Genomic DNA, 14,380 nt, shown 5'->3' with positions numbered 1-14,380 from the left:
CAAGATTATATGATTATGATAACCTCAGCTCTTCACAATAGAATAAAGACAATTTGCTACGAGCCAGAACACTCACAAGGATTCTTACAAGGTGTTAAGTCAGTAAAATTGATGAGACAATGGTTGTCTAGTTGAGCATGGTGTTTAATAGTTCTCAAAGATCAGTATGATTAATTTAATCTTACAACAAATAATGGTTTCCTAGAGATAAAATGATTGGTTTATACTCGGTGTAGAGCATATAAGCTGGGACAAACTCAGCCAAGAGGCAGAGACAGATTCATTCCATGGTCCACCTTTGTGGTGGCTGGGGAGGCTTAAGCACAAACCCTTGGACTCAGACTCGCTTCATCTCACACCTGTGTGGCCTGTTCTGCACTTCTCCACTGAAACAAAGTCCCCTCTGAAGGCCACGAGAAAGCTAGCTGAGCACTAGGGGAAGGAGACAATAAAGATTTTTGGATTTTATCACCTGGTTATTCTTGTAGCGATTACTCTGCTGAAAAGAAGGCTGCTCCCAAAGAAGTCCAGAAAACTATAACAATTCACAAAGACTCATGATGAAAAATGCTACCCATATCTGGAGAAATAACAAGTTTTAATGAAGCTTTTTCTTTGTGATTTTCTCTTTTGTTCCGATTCTTTCAGAACATGACTAATATGGAAATGTTTATTATGATCATATATGTAAAAACCTTTATCACAGTGTTTAAGAGGGAGAAATGAAAAAAATTTTTCAAGTGTTAAAACTATAAAAAGCGACTCTGCTCAGATTATGACCCACATACCTGACAGGCTCTACAAAACTGCAATGTATTGATGGATACCCCAGAACTAGTAGCTCCCACCATACTCTTAGTATCCATTCCTCATGCTTCTACATTGGGAGGCAGTGTTGCTCAGTGGAGGAACACTGAATTTGGGTAAGGGAAGTCAAATGCAGTGTGAAAATGAAGTTGAAAACTATCATTGTATTCACTGGGAAAAAAATACTATTAAGTAGGGGGAGAATAAAGAAAAAATATATAGTATATAGTATAGTATAGGTGTAGTAGTTGGCAATGTGTGGCTGGAGCTACTACTGTTCAATTCTTCCTGTTGCATTCTATTCTTGCCCATCATGGACCTTTCCATTGTCCTTTAGGCTACCTCCAGTTTTCATTCTTTAGATGTGAAATTCATGCTTCAGTTTCCTTGAAAAAGTCACAGCGATCAAGAAAAAATGCGTTTTTTAAAATGTGATCATTTGTTTCTGTGACAAAGAACACGGGTTCTGTGACGTGGAACACGGGTGGAGGGTGGATCCAAGATAGTGGAATAAAATCCACGTTCTATTGCACGAGACCTCAGTTCCCCTCAAAAACACACGAAACCAAGCCTCTGAACAGTCTTGATGGAATGAAACCACTCTCCAGATAGTAGACTGAAAATACTTGAACAAAGGCCAGTCTTTACTAGAGTGAAAAGGGTGTTCAGTCCAGCTAAGTCTTCATCGCAGCAAATCAGCCACAGAGAACCTCAGCTGTGGCTCAGTAGATGAGCAAATCAGTGGGGCAGCCTCCCGTTTCAGCTCTGAAGACAATCTGAGAAACCAGACCGTTTCCTGAACAGAGCAAGGCAAAACTACTCCCTACAAACACAAGGGACTCCTGTGCTCAAAGGTAAGGTTCAGCTGCACAAGCTTGAGATTTGTCAGAAGTACTAAGCAGTACTAAGAGACCTGTTCATTACTAGAAATAATTTCTGGGTTGTCCATCCAATTGAATATCAGTCTATAAAAATGGACATTTTTCAGCGTGGAGTTAAAATCAAATGAGTTCTTGAGAAATTTGTGTCTCAGCCATGTTCCAGGACTTAATGTGATCAATTCAATGTATTTCTGGGTTGTCCATCCAATTTAATATCAGTCTATAAAAATGGACATTTTCCAGCGTGGAGTTAAAATCAAATGAGTTCTTGAGAAATTCAATGTCATCCACAAAGACACTTTCCTCCATTATTTGCAAAGCCATGTGGCAAGTATGTTTCCCTTTTTATAGTTTGCTTATTGTTAGAGATGTGAAACAAAATTATATTAAACATCTTTCGAACAATCCTATAGGTGTCATATATAGCCTGTAGCTACCTGGTAGCTATGGAGTCTTACAATAGGACATTAGAGATAGGGTCCAGTAGCACATATGCCACTCATACTTCTGGAATTTTATCCCAAACAAAATAATGGCACAGAAGAGAGAAGCCGAGATAACTAGCCTCCCAGCCTAAAGTGGACCAGTGTGGGAATAAGACTGCATGGGAAGAATCAGCCCAAACAGCTTAGAGACCAAGAAAGCCACAGCAGGACAAAGCAATCACCATGGAAGCAGTAAGAGATAAAGAAATGAGACTGTCAGCATCAAGACTCCAACACTACAGGGCATGTTTGGGCAAATTCTGTTTTTGCAAGACTCGCTCAGAAGGGCAGGCCCAAGGCTGATGGCCAATCCTTCGCTCCCACTCTCCTTTTCAGGCTCCTTTCATTGAAGTGTTTCCTAAATCTATTTCTCAAGTTTAAGCTTTTTCTTTATGTATAATTGAAGTAGCTAACCATTACATTTCTACTTCCTGGGCCATATCACTACATAACTGTGGAAGGAGGAAATAAAACTTCCCTCCCAGGGACAGATTGAAAACTCTTGCCATTCAGAAACTAGGCATTGATCCATACTTAATGCCGTACACCAAGATAAGGTCAAAATGGGTTCATGAGCAAGGCATAAAGAATGAAATTATTAATAAATTAGAGGAACATAGGATAGTTTACCTTTCAGACCTGTGGAAGGGGAAGGTCTTTATGACCAAAGCAGAACTAGAGATCATTACTGATCACAAAATAGAAAATTTCGATTATACCAAACTGACTGTTTTTGTACAAACAAAACTAATGCAGACAAGATTAGAAGGGAAGCAATAAACTGGGAAAATATTTTTACAGTCAAAGGTTCTGATAAAGGCCTCATTTCCAAAATATATAGAGAATTAACTCTAATTTATAAAAAATCAAGCCATTCTCCAATTGAAAAATGGTCAAAGGATATGAACAGACAATTCTCAGATGATACCTAGGAATCGATTCACCGTGTCCAATTTTGAATTCATTGTTATTCCTTAAAGCTTCAGGCACTTCCCCATTTACTAAGACTGACCTAGAATGCAATCAAATATCAAGCCAAACTCTGCCCCCATTCCCTGCCACATTCAATCTGTTGCAATGGCCCATTAATTTCTCTACCATTTCATGAAGCTTCTTCCATATTAGGAGCCAGTATCTAAGGCTGATGGAAAGCTCCCACTACTGAGTCTGGAGACAATATTTGCTTGGTCATCCAATTACCAAACCAAAAGGGCACGATCAATGGGAACATGAATATCTGGTTCAGGGCTCAACTGGCAAAAATATACATTATATAGTTAACATTAACTATATATATAGTATAATACATATATATATATATATATAATATTTTCATATAAACATGTATATATATTCCTCATAAAAGGGGACTAATCTATGTCTTGTTGCTAATGCTATGTGCTTGTTGTTAAAATTATGAGAGCTCTTATGTAGAAATACATAAGAGATCAAGGGGGGGGGGGGGGGGGAAGTACTATATAAAGTTCTCATCTGATACTCCAACAATATATCAAGATTTGAGGAAACATTGAAAAATCCACCTTAGTGGGGAAAGCTTCAAACACCTTTGAATAAATGAATGCCAAGTCAGTGTCCATGTGAAGCAAGTCAGAACAATGGAATTTTGGACAAAATTGAGACAAAAAAGGTGATATAGACCAACACCTAATGTGAAAGGGGTACTAAGCAAGGAAAATTGCCCATTGTGGGGGAAAATTAAAACATCTCACAGAACACTTATTTTTAATATGAAACTTTAGGACAAAATAAACGTTAAGTACAATCCACATTCCTTGCATAGGGTTTTGTTTCAGACATAGCAAGGAATGAAACTCTAAAATTCTAAAGAATTGAATCAGAAATGCGTATGCTAGGTTCGTCATGTGATGCCAGGCCCAGAATGCTTTCTCTGGAATCACTGTTCACTAATGTTAGTTTATTTTTAAACACTAAAAGACATGAACATTACAAAGCTAAGAAGTGTTAGATGGACAGGACAGTTAAAATATTTCATGAGTGAGCCTCTAATGTGTCATGTGAGGGTGGTGCAAAGTCGGTGACACTTGAGCAGTAGATGCAGGAGGGAGTATGTGTACTGTTCCCAATAAACATAAAACTGTAAAATGTAAGAAAATAGTTCTTAAAACCACTAAAGATAGGACGTAGCTGGATTTACATTTAAGAGGAAGAACAGTAGCAAAAAAACAAAACAAACAAAAAAAAAAAAGGGGGGGGAAAACAGGCACAATAAAAAGATAGGAAAATCAGAAACAAAGAATACGGAAGAAATTTATTGAAGCACAAAGTACAGACTGGCCAATAACTGCTTTCTACAATCCCAACAGTAAATAACAGAGCTACAGGAAGGTACAGAGTTGTTATAAAATAGTTTTAATTCAATTCTTTTCGCATTACAAACATTCTCTGAAACAGGCAATGGAATTTGTTTGTGGTCACCCTCCCCCCACTTTCACAATACTGAACCTGGAATAGCTGTTATCAAAATATACAATACATCTGTTCACCATAAAAAAAAAAATTAGGTTTTGCTGCCCCCTCACGTCTTACAACAGGTATAAAAAATTATAAATATGTACACCCTTTGTTACTCACATTCTTTACATGCAAACACAGGGATCCAAAAGACAGACCCGCAGTCGCCTGGGTGCTGGGCTTGCAACAGATTCACTTAGTATCTGGCAAAAACAAAAAACCAAAACAAAAAAAAAAAAAAAAACCAAAACAAAAAACAAAAAGAAAAAACCAAAAAAGTGCCCGATTGCTGGCTTAGTTATTTTAATATAAAGAAAATCTTTACTAATAAAGGCCAACTTTCTCAGTTTCATTCCAACTAACATCCTGTAAGGCAAATGAGAGCTTGTCCCTAGCTGTGCACTTGTGGGTTGGGAGGAAGAGGGAAGAGCTGGCCAACCTATATATTCCATTCCATGCTAGCAAGGGAGGATACTTTATCCCAGATATAGAAAAGGAGGAAAGGAAATAGAATTTTATGAGTGGTGGGGGAGGAAGAACTGAAGGGAACTGAAGGAGGGGAGAAGAGGAAGAGAGAAGGTAGATTAGGGAATGGTGCAAGCAATAACTAAAACATAAAACTGAAATGCAGATTCCTGTAGGAATCACTTCCCACTTCTTCCCACTGCTCATGGGAGAAATCTTTTTCTCCCAGGTATATCAGAGTAATGAAGTTTTTTAAAGACATCACAAAAATCATACTGCAGTTATGGAAAATATCCTCCTTCCTATCAGAAATATGGATACTGAATGACTACTACCACATTTCATACCAGCAAGTCAAGCCAAACTCATTCAGCCATCACATCCATCCACCAGCACAGTTCACACCCACATAGGTTAAGGAACTAAAAAAGGTTAAGACTTCAAATCTTTAGTGCTGGGCCAGTGAAGAGTTTTGGGATCTCATGACTACCAGCACTAAAAGGCTATTAAAAAAAGAAAAAACAAAAAAACAAAAAAAACAAACAAAAAAAAAAACTTTGGTCCACAATTTGCAGAAAAAACCCTGAAAAATGTATAAAGAAATCTGTTTTGCAGATAAATAGGTTAAAGGTTAAACAAAAATGTAAGGCAACATCGGATTGTGAAAAATAGAAGGCAGAATGGCATGCGGAGAAGCAAGGACCATACACTAAGGCCACCTGAACATAGTACAAGATGGCTCAGCCCACTAGACATACCCATCTGCTGCAGAATTTACAGATGTTTCTTCCCTAAGTTCTGAATCTGAGGGGGTGGGTTAAAAAAAGAACTTTAGCCTGGGTCCATTCACTCAATCCAATTTCTCAGAAGCCACTGTTGTTTGCCGCTTTGAACCTTTACATCTACTTGGCCCAATCTTCCAATCCAATTAGTTTCCCTTTACTGATCAACCTCACAGCCATGACCGCAGCTTGATAAATCAAAACTAAATTCCTGCCCTACAATTTCACTTAATTACCAAAGAATAAAATAAAAGCACAGTATACAAGGGTAATACCACAAGAGTAATTTAGATTACACTTATACCATTTTTAATCCTCTTCTATAAAAGTTACTTAAACTATCTTTTGCATATAAATGAAAAAAAAAGATTAGAATATTTGGTCAACTGGAATATTGCTAGGCACAGATGACAGCAACTGCATCAAAAAGTATAATACAAGGATTCAAACAAATGCTGAAGACAAGCAACAGGGACGATGGTAGGAACTACTTGGTCTCAAAAATCAAGCTGGAGTCATAAATATACCTCAGCTTAACATATCACTAACTTTAGGGGTTTTACCCTAACAAAAGAAATCCCAAGAATCACTAAATGCACCTACAAATTTGGAAAAATTCATGCTGATTCATCTTCAAAAGGGTTCAATCAATGATGAAAGTATAATAAGCTTGATCAAGTCATAGAAGGCAGGGGCTCAACTGCTGTCATCACTGGAATAAAAATGTATGACAAGGGAAATTGACTTGCTCAGACCTATTTGCTTGGTCAATTGAATGTTTCTAACCAACTCCACTGACTTCTGCTGGAAACAGAATACCAATGGAGAAACACTGGAAAGATACATGATACTAATGCAGATTATGAGACAATTCACGGACAGTAGAGACAATGCCCAATATTTTCTTTATCCACTTGGCCAACTTCTCATCTGCTCTGAGCAGAACGAGTTTTTCATCCCCTTCAATGCTCCAAGCTCAAAATCTATATTTCTGCTGATATACCATGGTCGTTCCCTGCTTCCCCACTCTCCCAAAAGAAAAAAAAAAGTTTAAGGCACAGGATAGCAGAATCCAGGATTAGGAGCATGATCCTAAAACCAAGGACTGGATGGGGAGACCCATCCCATACTTTGCAAGATCCTGACTCAGGCGACAAGAGTGATCAATCACACAGTTGTTTTGGGGTCTTTAAAGGCTTGACTGGGTAAAGAAAATTAAAAGGCATCAATGTGAAACCTGATAAATGTGTTAGGATTCTTTTTAGGGGATGGGGAGAAAATTCCCAGAGCAGTTTCCAAAAAAGCGTAAACTTAACTTGTGATTTTTTCATCATGTAGCTTTTGTACAGTCACCAAGATTGTTATCCCACCACCGCAAGGTTAACAATGTGAATTAGATTTAATTTTTTTAAAAACAGGTAAACTGATTCACTTAAAAAAATAAAATCTCTGGTCTTTTAAGGTCACTTCAGCTGCTTTTAAAGTGGCTTTTTTAAATCTGGAATGATGGAAGTGATCCCAGGTGTTCAGCCTTTACAGACCAGGCTGAAACCCTGGGGTTCTCGTCAGTCAGGTTCATTCTGTCTTGTGCCTTCCCAAATTTTAAATGGTAGACTTTGAGAAGGACACACGAAGGTGGTGGTTTTCTCCAAGGTCATGGTTATGAAGGTCAATTAGGGATTGAATGGCCTCTTCCACTGAACCCATCTGGATCAGAGCCATCTTCCGGTCCTTTCTGTAAAGACAAAAAAAAATTATTACATTAAAAATGATGGGAAGATAAATCAATTCTCCTCATGAACCTCTTTACTCCTACATCTAACACCGTGACTGAAACAGGTGAACACTTCCAACAGTCATTCCAACTATTATAAATCCCATTTATAATTCCCAAAGTTTTTATTCTTTAGTGATATTCTACAGATATTCTTTGTGACCTCCATTTGGGACTTGCTTGGAAAATAGTGGAGTAGTTTATCATTTCCTTCTCCTTTCCAACTCTAATGAGGTAGAGAGAAATTAAGAGACTTTAAGGGTCATTAGCTGTATGATTCTGTAGTTAAGATTCTGAGACTGGATTTAAACTCGGGTATTCCAGACTCCAGATCTGGGCCTCATCCATTCTACAGGCACTTCCCTTTCAAACTTCCAATATGAAGAAATATTTATTTTACTTACTGAAAGAACTTGAATCCTTTGACCATTCCCCCATTACTTGAGAATAGCATCTTAAGGTCATCTTCAGATATTGAAGGCCTAAGAGGAAAAAGGAAATATTTACTATATGCTACCTTTATTTCAATCCCTTCCCCTATTCCCCCCCCCCCTCCCCAACAGGGGAAAAATAACCTATTGAAGACAGCTTAGAGAGACTTCACATATGCCCAATTTCTCACTTAATCCCCCCACCTCACACTATACTTTGGCTTATCTTGTCTGTTAAGCAAGCTCCTTTCCTTACTTTATATCCAATTTCTGCACACTCACATGTTTGTCTCATGGTAACAAATCAGATTTTGCCCGAGGCTTGGAATTATTATGGTAAAGTCTTTCAAATAAGCCCAAATATAATCAATCCCATACTGCGAGATTAGCTAATTTATCCACAATTATGCATCCAAAAAAAAAAAAAAAGGCTGGATCTATTTCCTTAGCTGCTCCACTATGCAGGGCTTGATACTGGTTTTCTATGGCTCTATGGAAGGAAAGACCTGGCTTCAGCCATCTCGCATAGTGGAAATAGAAATCTCAAGCAAAACAAAATTTTTTTTTTTTTGCTTGGTCAGACCCAAACCCTTCACTCTGCTCAACTCCAAAGCCCTTCCTGCTGGAATGTGAGAATATCACTATCATAATAGGACCACCAAAACTCAAATATCAGCCCTTCCCCCCCAAAAAAACTTGATTGTTTAGTAGTCAATTATATCATGTATAAAACCAAATACCATTACCATGTTGCTTTTCTACCACAATTCCTAGTGACCCCAACAATTCAGATCGTTGAGTAAATTAGATTTCTAAATTTCTATCTTCATCTTGTACTACAGAATTCCTTCCCAAACAGAAAAGCCATGCTACATAAATGATAGTTCACCATTTTCACGTCCAATTGTTTAAATACTCATACATATAAATGTTTTGTGAACCATCTCTCTAATTCTAAATGTTGGTGATACTTACGGTATATTAGAAAGGTGCAGGGTAGCAGAAGGAGGAAAGATATTTTGAAAGTTTTTGGAGCCTGGTTTCTTGAAACGATGGAGAGGCGAGTTTCCATAGTCTTTAGTCAATCCCTGGTCTTCCTGTCCTTCACGGGGAAGCTGAACTGTCTGGTGCTTGGAAAGAGTGATTCTGATTGGCTTCCCGTGAAGTTTCTGTCCATTTAAATGGCTCATGGCTGAAAAAAGGCAAGATAAAAGAATAGTTTGGACATCTCATTTTGCTTTCAATATGGACATATTAGTGGATAATTTTTACAGATAATCACTAGAAGTGACAGATTAATAATTTAAATAACCAAAATCCAATTTATGAAGTCATGAACTTTTCAAAATCTTTTTGAAAAAGCCCTTCACAATAATATGAAACATTATGAGGTCCGTGTTATGCATCCTTGGCTAAAATTCAACCTTCTCTTTATAGGGGAAACAGTAGTATTTACTTCTGAAGTTTTCTAGATTACAGGGACAATGAATGAAACAATCTTACCAAGCTGGGCTTGGTTTCCATCTGCCATCTGAACCAAGGCATTCTCTTTCTTGTTGAATAAGATCTTCACTCTCTGTACATCGCCATAAACGCCTTTCAAAAATTCAGGAAACAAGAATCCTTAGGTGATTAGCAGACTAGGAAAACCTAATTATAACTTCTATGAATAAGCCCAAAAAGGGAAAAAAATGCCCCCCAAAGAAAATCCCATTCACAATGAAGTGTGAATTTCAATTATTTCAATGAACTTTACTACTTATTCTGCCAGTTGAAGAAACCTATACATAGCAGAAACATGAAATACTGGATTTTAGTAAATTAAAATGTGAACCTAATTGCTAAAGAACTGTCAATCTAGCATGCTACCAATATATTTCTTTTAAAGACATGCAAAGCAGTAAACCATGCACATCTAAGGGATCACAGTAAAAATAAATATAAAAGGCAAACTATGATAATACAAAATGAAATTATGCATTCCAAAATGGCAAACTGCAAACTGGACATTTGAGGCATCAAAAGTAATCTCAAATAAATGAAAACAAAGTAATAAAAAGTGTGAATAATAACATACCGAAAAGAATAAAGAGGCATTGGGGTGTAACTCTCTTTAGAGACAGCAGAGCAAGGCAGCGGAGGGACAGGGGAGAAGGTAAGGAATCGAAGGGGAGAGCGGAGGTTGCACAAATCGTCCACCACGAGGAAGGGCAGTCCCCGCAGGAAATGGCGAAATTGGTTGATGGATGATGAAGTTTTCAAGATGGTTAATATTGAAGGGCAGGTTGGTTTCCGAAGAGCAGGGTTTTTTGGAAGGGGAATTTTTATTGTGTGTTTTGTTTTGTTTTGGTTTTTTGTTTGTTTCAAGCAACAACAGGAAGCAGAAGTACCGTGCAGTCAGTTGGCAAAGAAATTCCGGATCAAGGGAAGGAAAAAAAATTGGGAAAGGGGAAGGGGAGAAAAGAAAAAAAGTAGCAAAAAACATAGGTCAGTAAATACATAAGGAAATATGTAAGTGTTCCATCAGTAAGATATAGAATACTCTATACAATACTTTTACAGAAAGTTATTAGATTTCTCCTAGTGGAACACAATGATAAAGAAAAGTATATTTACTCGATATAACACAGAAGACAAGAAACAATATTGGTGCAGAGTGACTTCCAAAAATGCCAAATTGTTTTTCCCAATAAAAGTGACCCAAAGCCCATTTTTTTCCTATAAATCTGGCTTCATTTGCTTATTTTTTCCTTCTGAAAGAATGTACCGTTTTAAAACAGCAGCACCATATAAGATTTTGCATGCACCAATTGCACAATGCAAGCTTTGATTAATGAAGCATTAGCTTGCTCTTCTTCCTTTAGTTTCCCCTAGAGTTCAATGTTTTAAACAAGTCACTGGATAAGCAAAATCAATTCCATGATCAGCCAAAATTTGAGTTAGAGTAGAGGGGGAGGTAGGAGAAGGGGTAACCGGCCCTCTTTCTGATTCTAATTTTTTCCAGTGCAGGTTCCCACAAAGTTCACCTATATCATTAAACTCACTCCACAAACATTGTCTCTTACTAACTGGTTACAAAGATAAGTTTCTAAAAACATTGATTATACAAGCAATGAATGACAAGTCTGTTAGTTTATAGCTTCACTACAAGTATCGTGTTTCTAGCTCAAAGATAAGCTGGATGGATAGTAAAGAACTCAAAAATATAAAAAGGCATGACATAGTCAATGGTTCCTTTCACAAAAAAAGTCGTTGCTTGAAATCTATTAGCAGAATGGACCAAAATTTTTAATCCAATCTAGCACTAAACAATTTAAGAGACCAGGAACAGATTTCAATCATTTAATAAGGAATCTTGGTGATCCCAATTGTTTCTCCTACATCTATGGAGAGTGCACAAAGCCATGATAATCTTAATCCAAGTTAGAAAAGAATCAATTGGAGGTGGGAAAGGGCAAAGTCAAGGGAGGGTGTCCTTTAGAGAGCAATTGCCCTATCTCATGCCTTACAGAAAGTGTCAGACAGATGAAAAGAATAGTCTGAAATACTGATTAAATGTTAAGCCTATCAAAAGTGTTAAAATATTGAGCATTACTCTCTCATCCAAGCTCTTTGAGGCAATATCTCAATCTGACATAAAAATACATTTTGCTTTCATATGCAGTCTATACTTTCAACTACCATCAAATCCAGGTCTCTTCTCCCCTACTCTCCCCACCCCCATACTAATGGAAAATTTTAATACATCCAATTCAAAAAGTTTTATTTGGACAGAAAAGTCACCAAATAAAGTTGTCAGACTGCATTCTTTGGTTTTATTTAAATTTTGCTTTTTAAAGATAGCCTTCAGTGAAAAATATTTCCACTCAAGTAAAATTATGGAATTTAAATGTAATTTTCAAGGTGTTAAGGGGGAGAATAAGAAAACTTCAAGCAATCTTTGGAAAGGAAAATAAATGTGAGCAAATGGCCAGAGGGGGAAAAACATGGCAGGAGTACACAAAAGCCAAGCTGGCAAGGTTTATAGACATTTATAGAGAGTAGAAGGCAGAACAGACTCTCTTAACTCTTAATTTAAAAAAATTAAAATTAAAAAAAAGACAAAACAAAACAAAAAAAGTACTTTTAACTGAGAGAACCCAACCATCACCAGTTGGAAAATTAAAGAGAATAATAAGGGTGAATAAGGGTCAGGTTCCCTTATTTGGAAATCATGAAAATGAAATGTACCAGGGTTGTATGATCTACCCCATTTCTAAAGAAATTACTGCTCAGATGAGCAGGACCAACCCCTACTGGCTTTTCTAGTTTGGCTGCTTCCTTAAAGGGAATGAAATTTAAGATAAGGGGAAACATTCTCTGAAAGTTTCCAGAAAGTGAAAGTTAAGAGTTGACTGGAATAAAGGGGGATAATAACAAAGCTCCACTAACCTCTGGGTTCAAGTTGCTAACCAGCAAGACTGAGTTCCCTGCCCCGGTGAGGCCAGGAATGGCAATTCGCCCAGCTGCTGCAGCAGCTGCTGCTGCTGATGGAATGGCCAGAGGAGCAAGGGCTCCGTGGACATTGGGGACAGAGAGTCCTGGAAATTAAAGAGAAGAAACCAATATAAAAGCAGAATATAATCTATCGTTCCCTGGCTGCAGCTGAGGGAAGAAATTTTAAGTCTTCCCTGTGCCATGCAAATGATATTGGTTAAGAGCCTGCATTCCTATAAAAAACTATCCATTACTTTTCAAAACACTTAATGATGCTTACTATTTTAGACACAACCTTTCTAGTTTCAGAACTCTTAATTTCTACATGCGATCAAACATAGCACAAAGCTTTGGGTCCATGAGTGCAAAACAGAAGGAGGAAAAAAAAAAGCGTGTCTGTAAATCATACTGACCAACTGCATGCGGAATACGCCATTCTTCCATGCATATAATCAAGTACATTAACACAGATTATGCAACTGGCCTTCTAGGGGCCAAATGAGTCAATTAGTCTTGGTCCACTGTTGTCATGTAAGTAAAACAATCTTCCACTCTTATGGGCAACAGCATGGATAAACCACCCAAAGGGCACCAGAATGATTTCCAAAGACGAATGGGAGAAAGCGTAAGGAATTGCCACACGGAAACAGACTACTTGAATGAAATTGTCTTTAGGTGTGCCCATTGTCATCATGCTTCTTAATCTCATGTATGCCGTTTGCTTACCAGGCCATTTATTCAATTTACTATGAATAAACTTCAACCATTCAGTTCAGGCCATCTCCCCTGGAAGCTTGAAAGGGAACCAGAACCACAGAAACTATCAAGTTATCTGGCGATACGCAAAGGGAGCTCTCGCCAACATGAGACTGCAGACATAACATCTTTTTACTGACTCACTGTCATTAAAATAATCAATAAATGTCAATAAAATAAAGTTAACCTTCATTCCTATAACTTCAATTAACCTGGTACTGCTACACAAGGCCTCCCAGGAAGTTGGCTTTCCCTCAGTTACCTGTGCACTCAGGACTGTTTAATCAGGAAAATTCTAAATCGGTTTTTTAAAAGAATCTGTCGTGGGCATGGTTTTGTTTTGGGTTTTTTTTGTTTTTGGGGGTTTTTTTTTTTAGTGTTTTGGTAGTGGTGCTGGTGGTATGTATGTGTGTGGGGGGGATTTTTTTGTTTTTTATTTTGCTTTTACAGTGAAATGGGCATGCATAATCAAACTACGGGTGAGGATCACAAAATTCATGAATACCTGCAGCTTGAGGAATTGCAAAGGTGGGAGGGAAACCAGCTCCTGCGTATGGAGAGGCAGAGATTATACCAGGTGCACCTAGAAATAAACGAAATACTAATCATCGCACCCACAAACCTCCAGGAGAAAATGTCAGAATGAATCCCAAACAACAAGAGATTGTATTGAATATACACCATGCTTTGCTTTAAAGGGAGAGGCTCAGAATTTAAAAGCACGTTTTTTTATGTTCTCCATACGCTTTCCCCCCAGTGTAATGTGTTTAAATAACCAGTGAGTCAAAAAGATCCTTAAAATTCTTGAGGGTACTGGATACAAGCTAATTAGAAGGGGGTTTTATGGTATCCTCAAATGAGAAGGCATTTAAAAATCACTAGTCATATTTATAGGATATAGACATCTAGGGTGTTTTAATTCTCTGCTTTGTGTAAAAAGTATTCTTTCCCCCACTAATTCCTAAGTTAAATGTCAAAAAAAGTCAGGATGTCATAAAAGCACAAAAACTGTCTTTGCCTGGACTAAAGG

At 37.6% G+C, this 14,380-nt stretch overlaps 1 protein-coding gene across 3 annotated transcripts in view; it reads right to left on the bottom strand.

Moving 5' to 3' along the window:
* Positions 1–4,437: 4,437 nt before the first annotated feature.
* PTBP1 (polypyrimidine tract binding protein 1) overlaps positions 4,438–14,380 on the bottom strand; it is a 30,537-nt gene continuing 20,594 nt past the window's right edge. For 2 of the 3 annotated variants that reach the window (XM_003760855.4, XM_012542272.3), the window contains 7 exons: positions 13,856–13,933; positions 12,550–12,698; positions 10,196–10,229; positions 9,622–9,714; positions 9,094–9,310; positions 8,092–8,169; positions 4,438–7,648 (listed from right to left, as the gene is read on the bottom strand). In XM_003760855.4, coding sequence (XP_003760903.1) covers positions 7,516–7,648; positions 8,092–8,169; positions 9,094–9,310; positions 9,622–9,714; positions 10,196–10,229; positions 12,550–12,698; positions 13,856–13,933 — 782 coding nt within the window. In that variant the 3' untranslated portion in view covers positions 4,438–7,515. The remainder of the gene's footprint in view (positions 7,649–8,091; positions 8,170–9,093; positions 9,311–9,621; positions 9,715–10,195; positions 10,230–12,549; positions 12,699–13,855; positions 13,934–14,380) is intronic. The other variant, XM_012542271.3, reaches the window with a different exon arrangement.

This window comes from Sarcophilus harrisii, chromosome 1 (genome assembly GCF_902635505.1).
Source record: "Sarcophilus harrisii chromosome 1, mSarHar1.11, whole genome shotgun sequence".
Classification (NCBI taxonomy): domain Eukaryota; kingdom Metazoa; phylum Chordata; class Mammalia; order Dasyuromorphia; family Dasyuridae; genus Sarcophilus; species Sarcophilus harrisii.
Note: the sequence above shows the minus strand (reverse complement) of the source record. Positions and strands in the feature narration are given on the sequence as shown.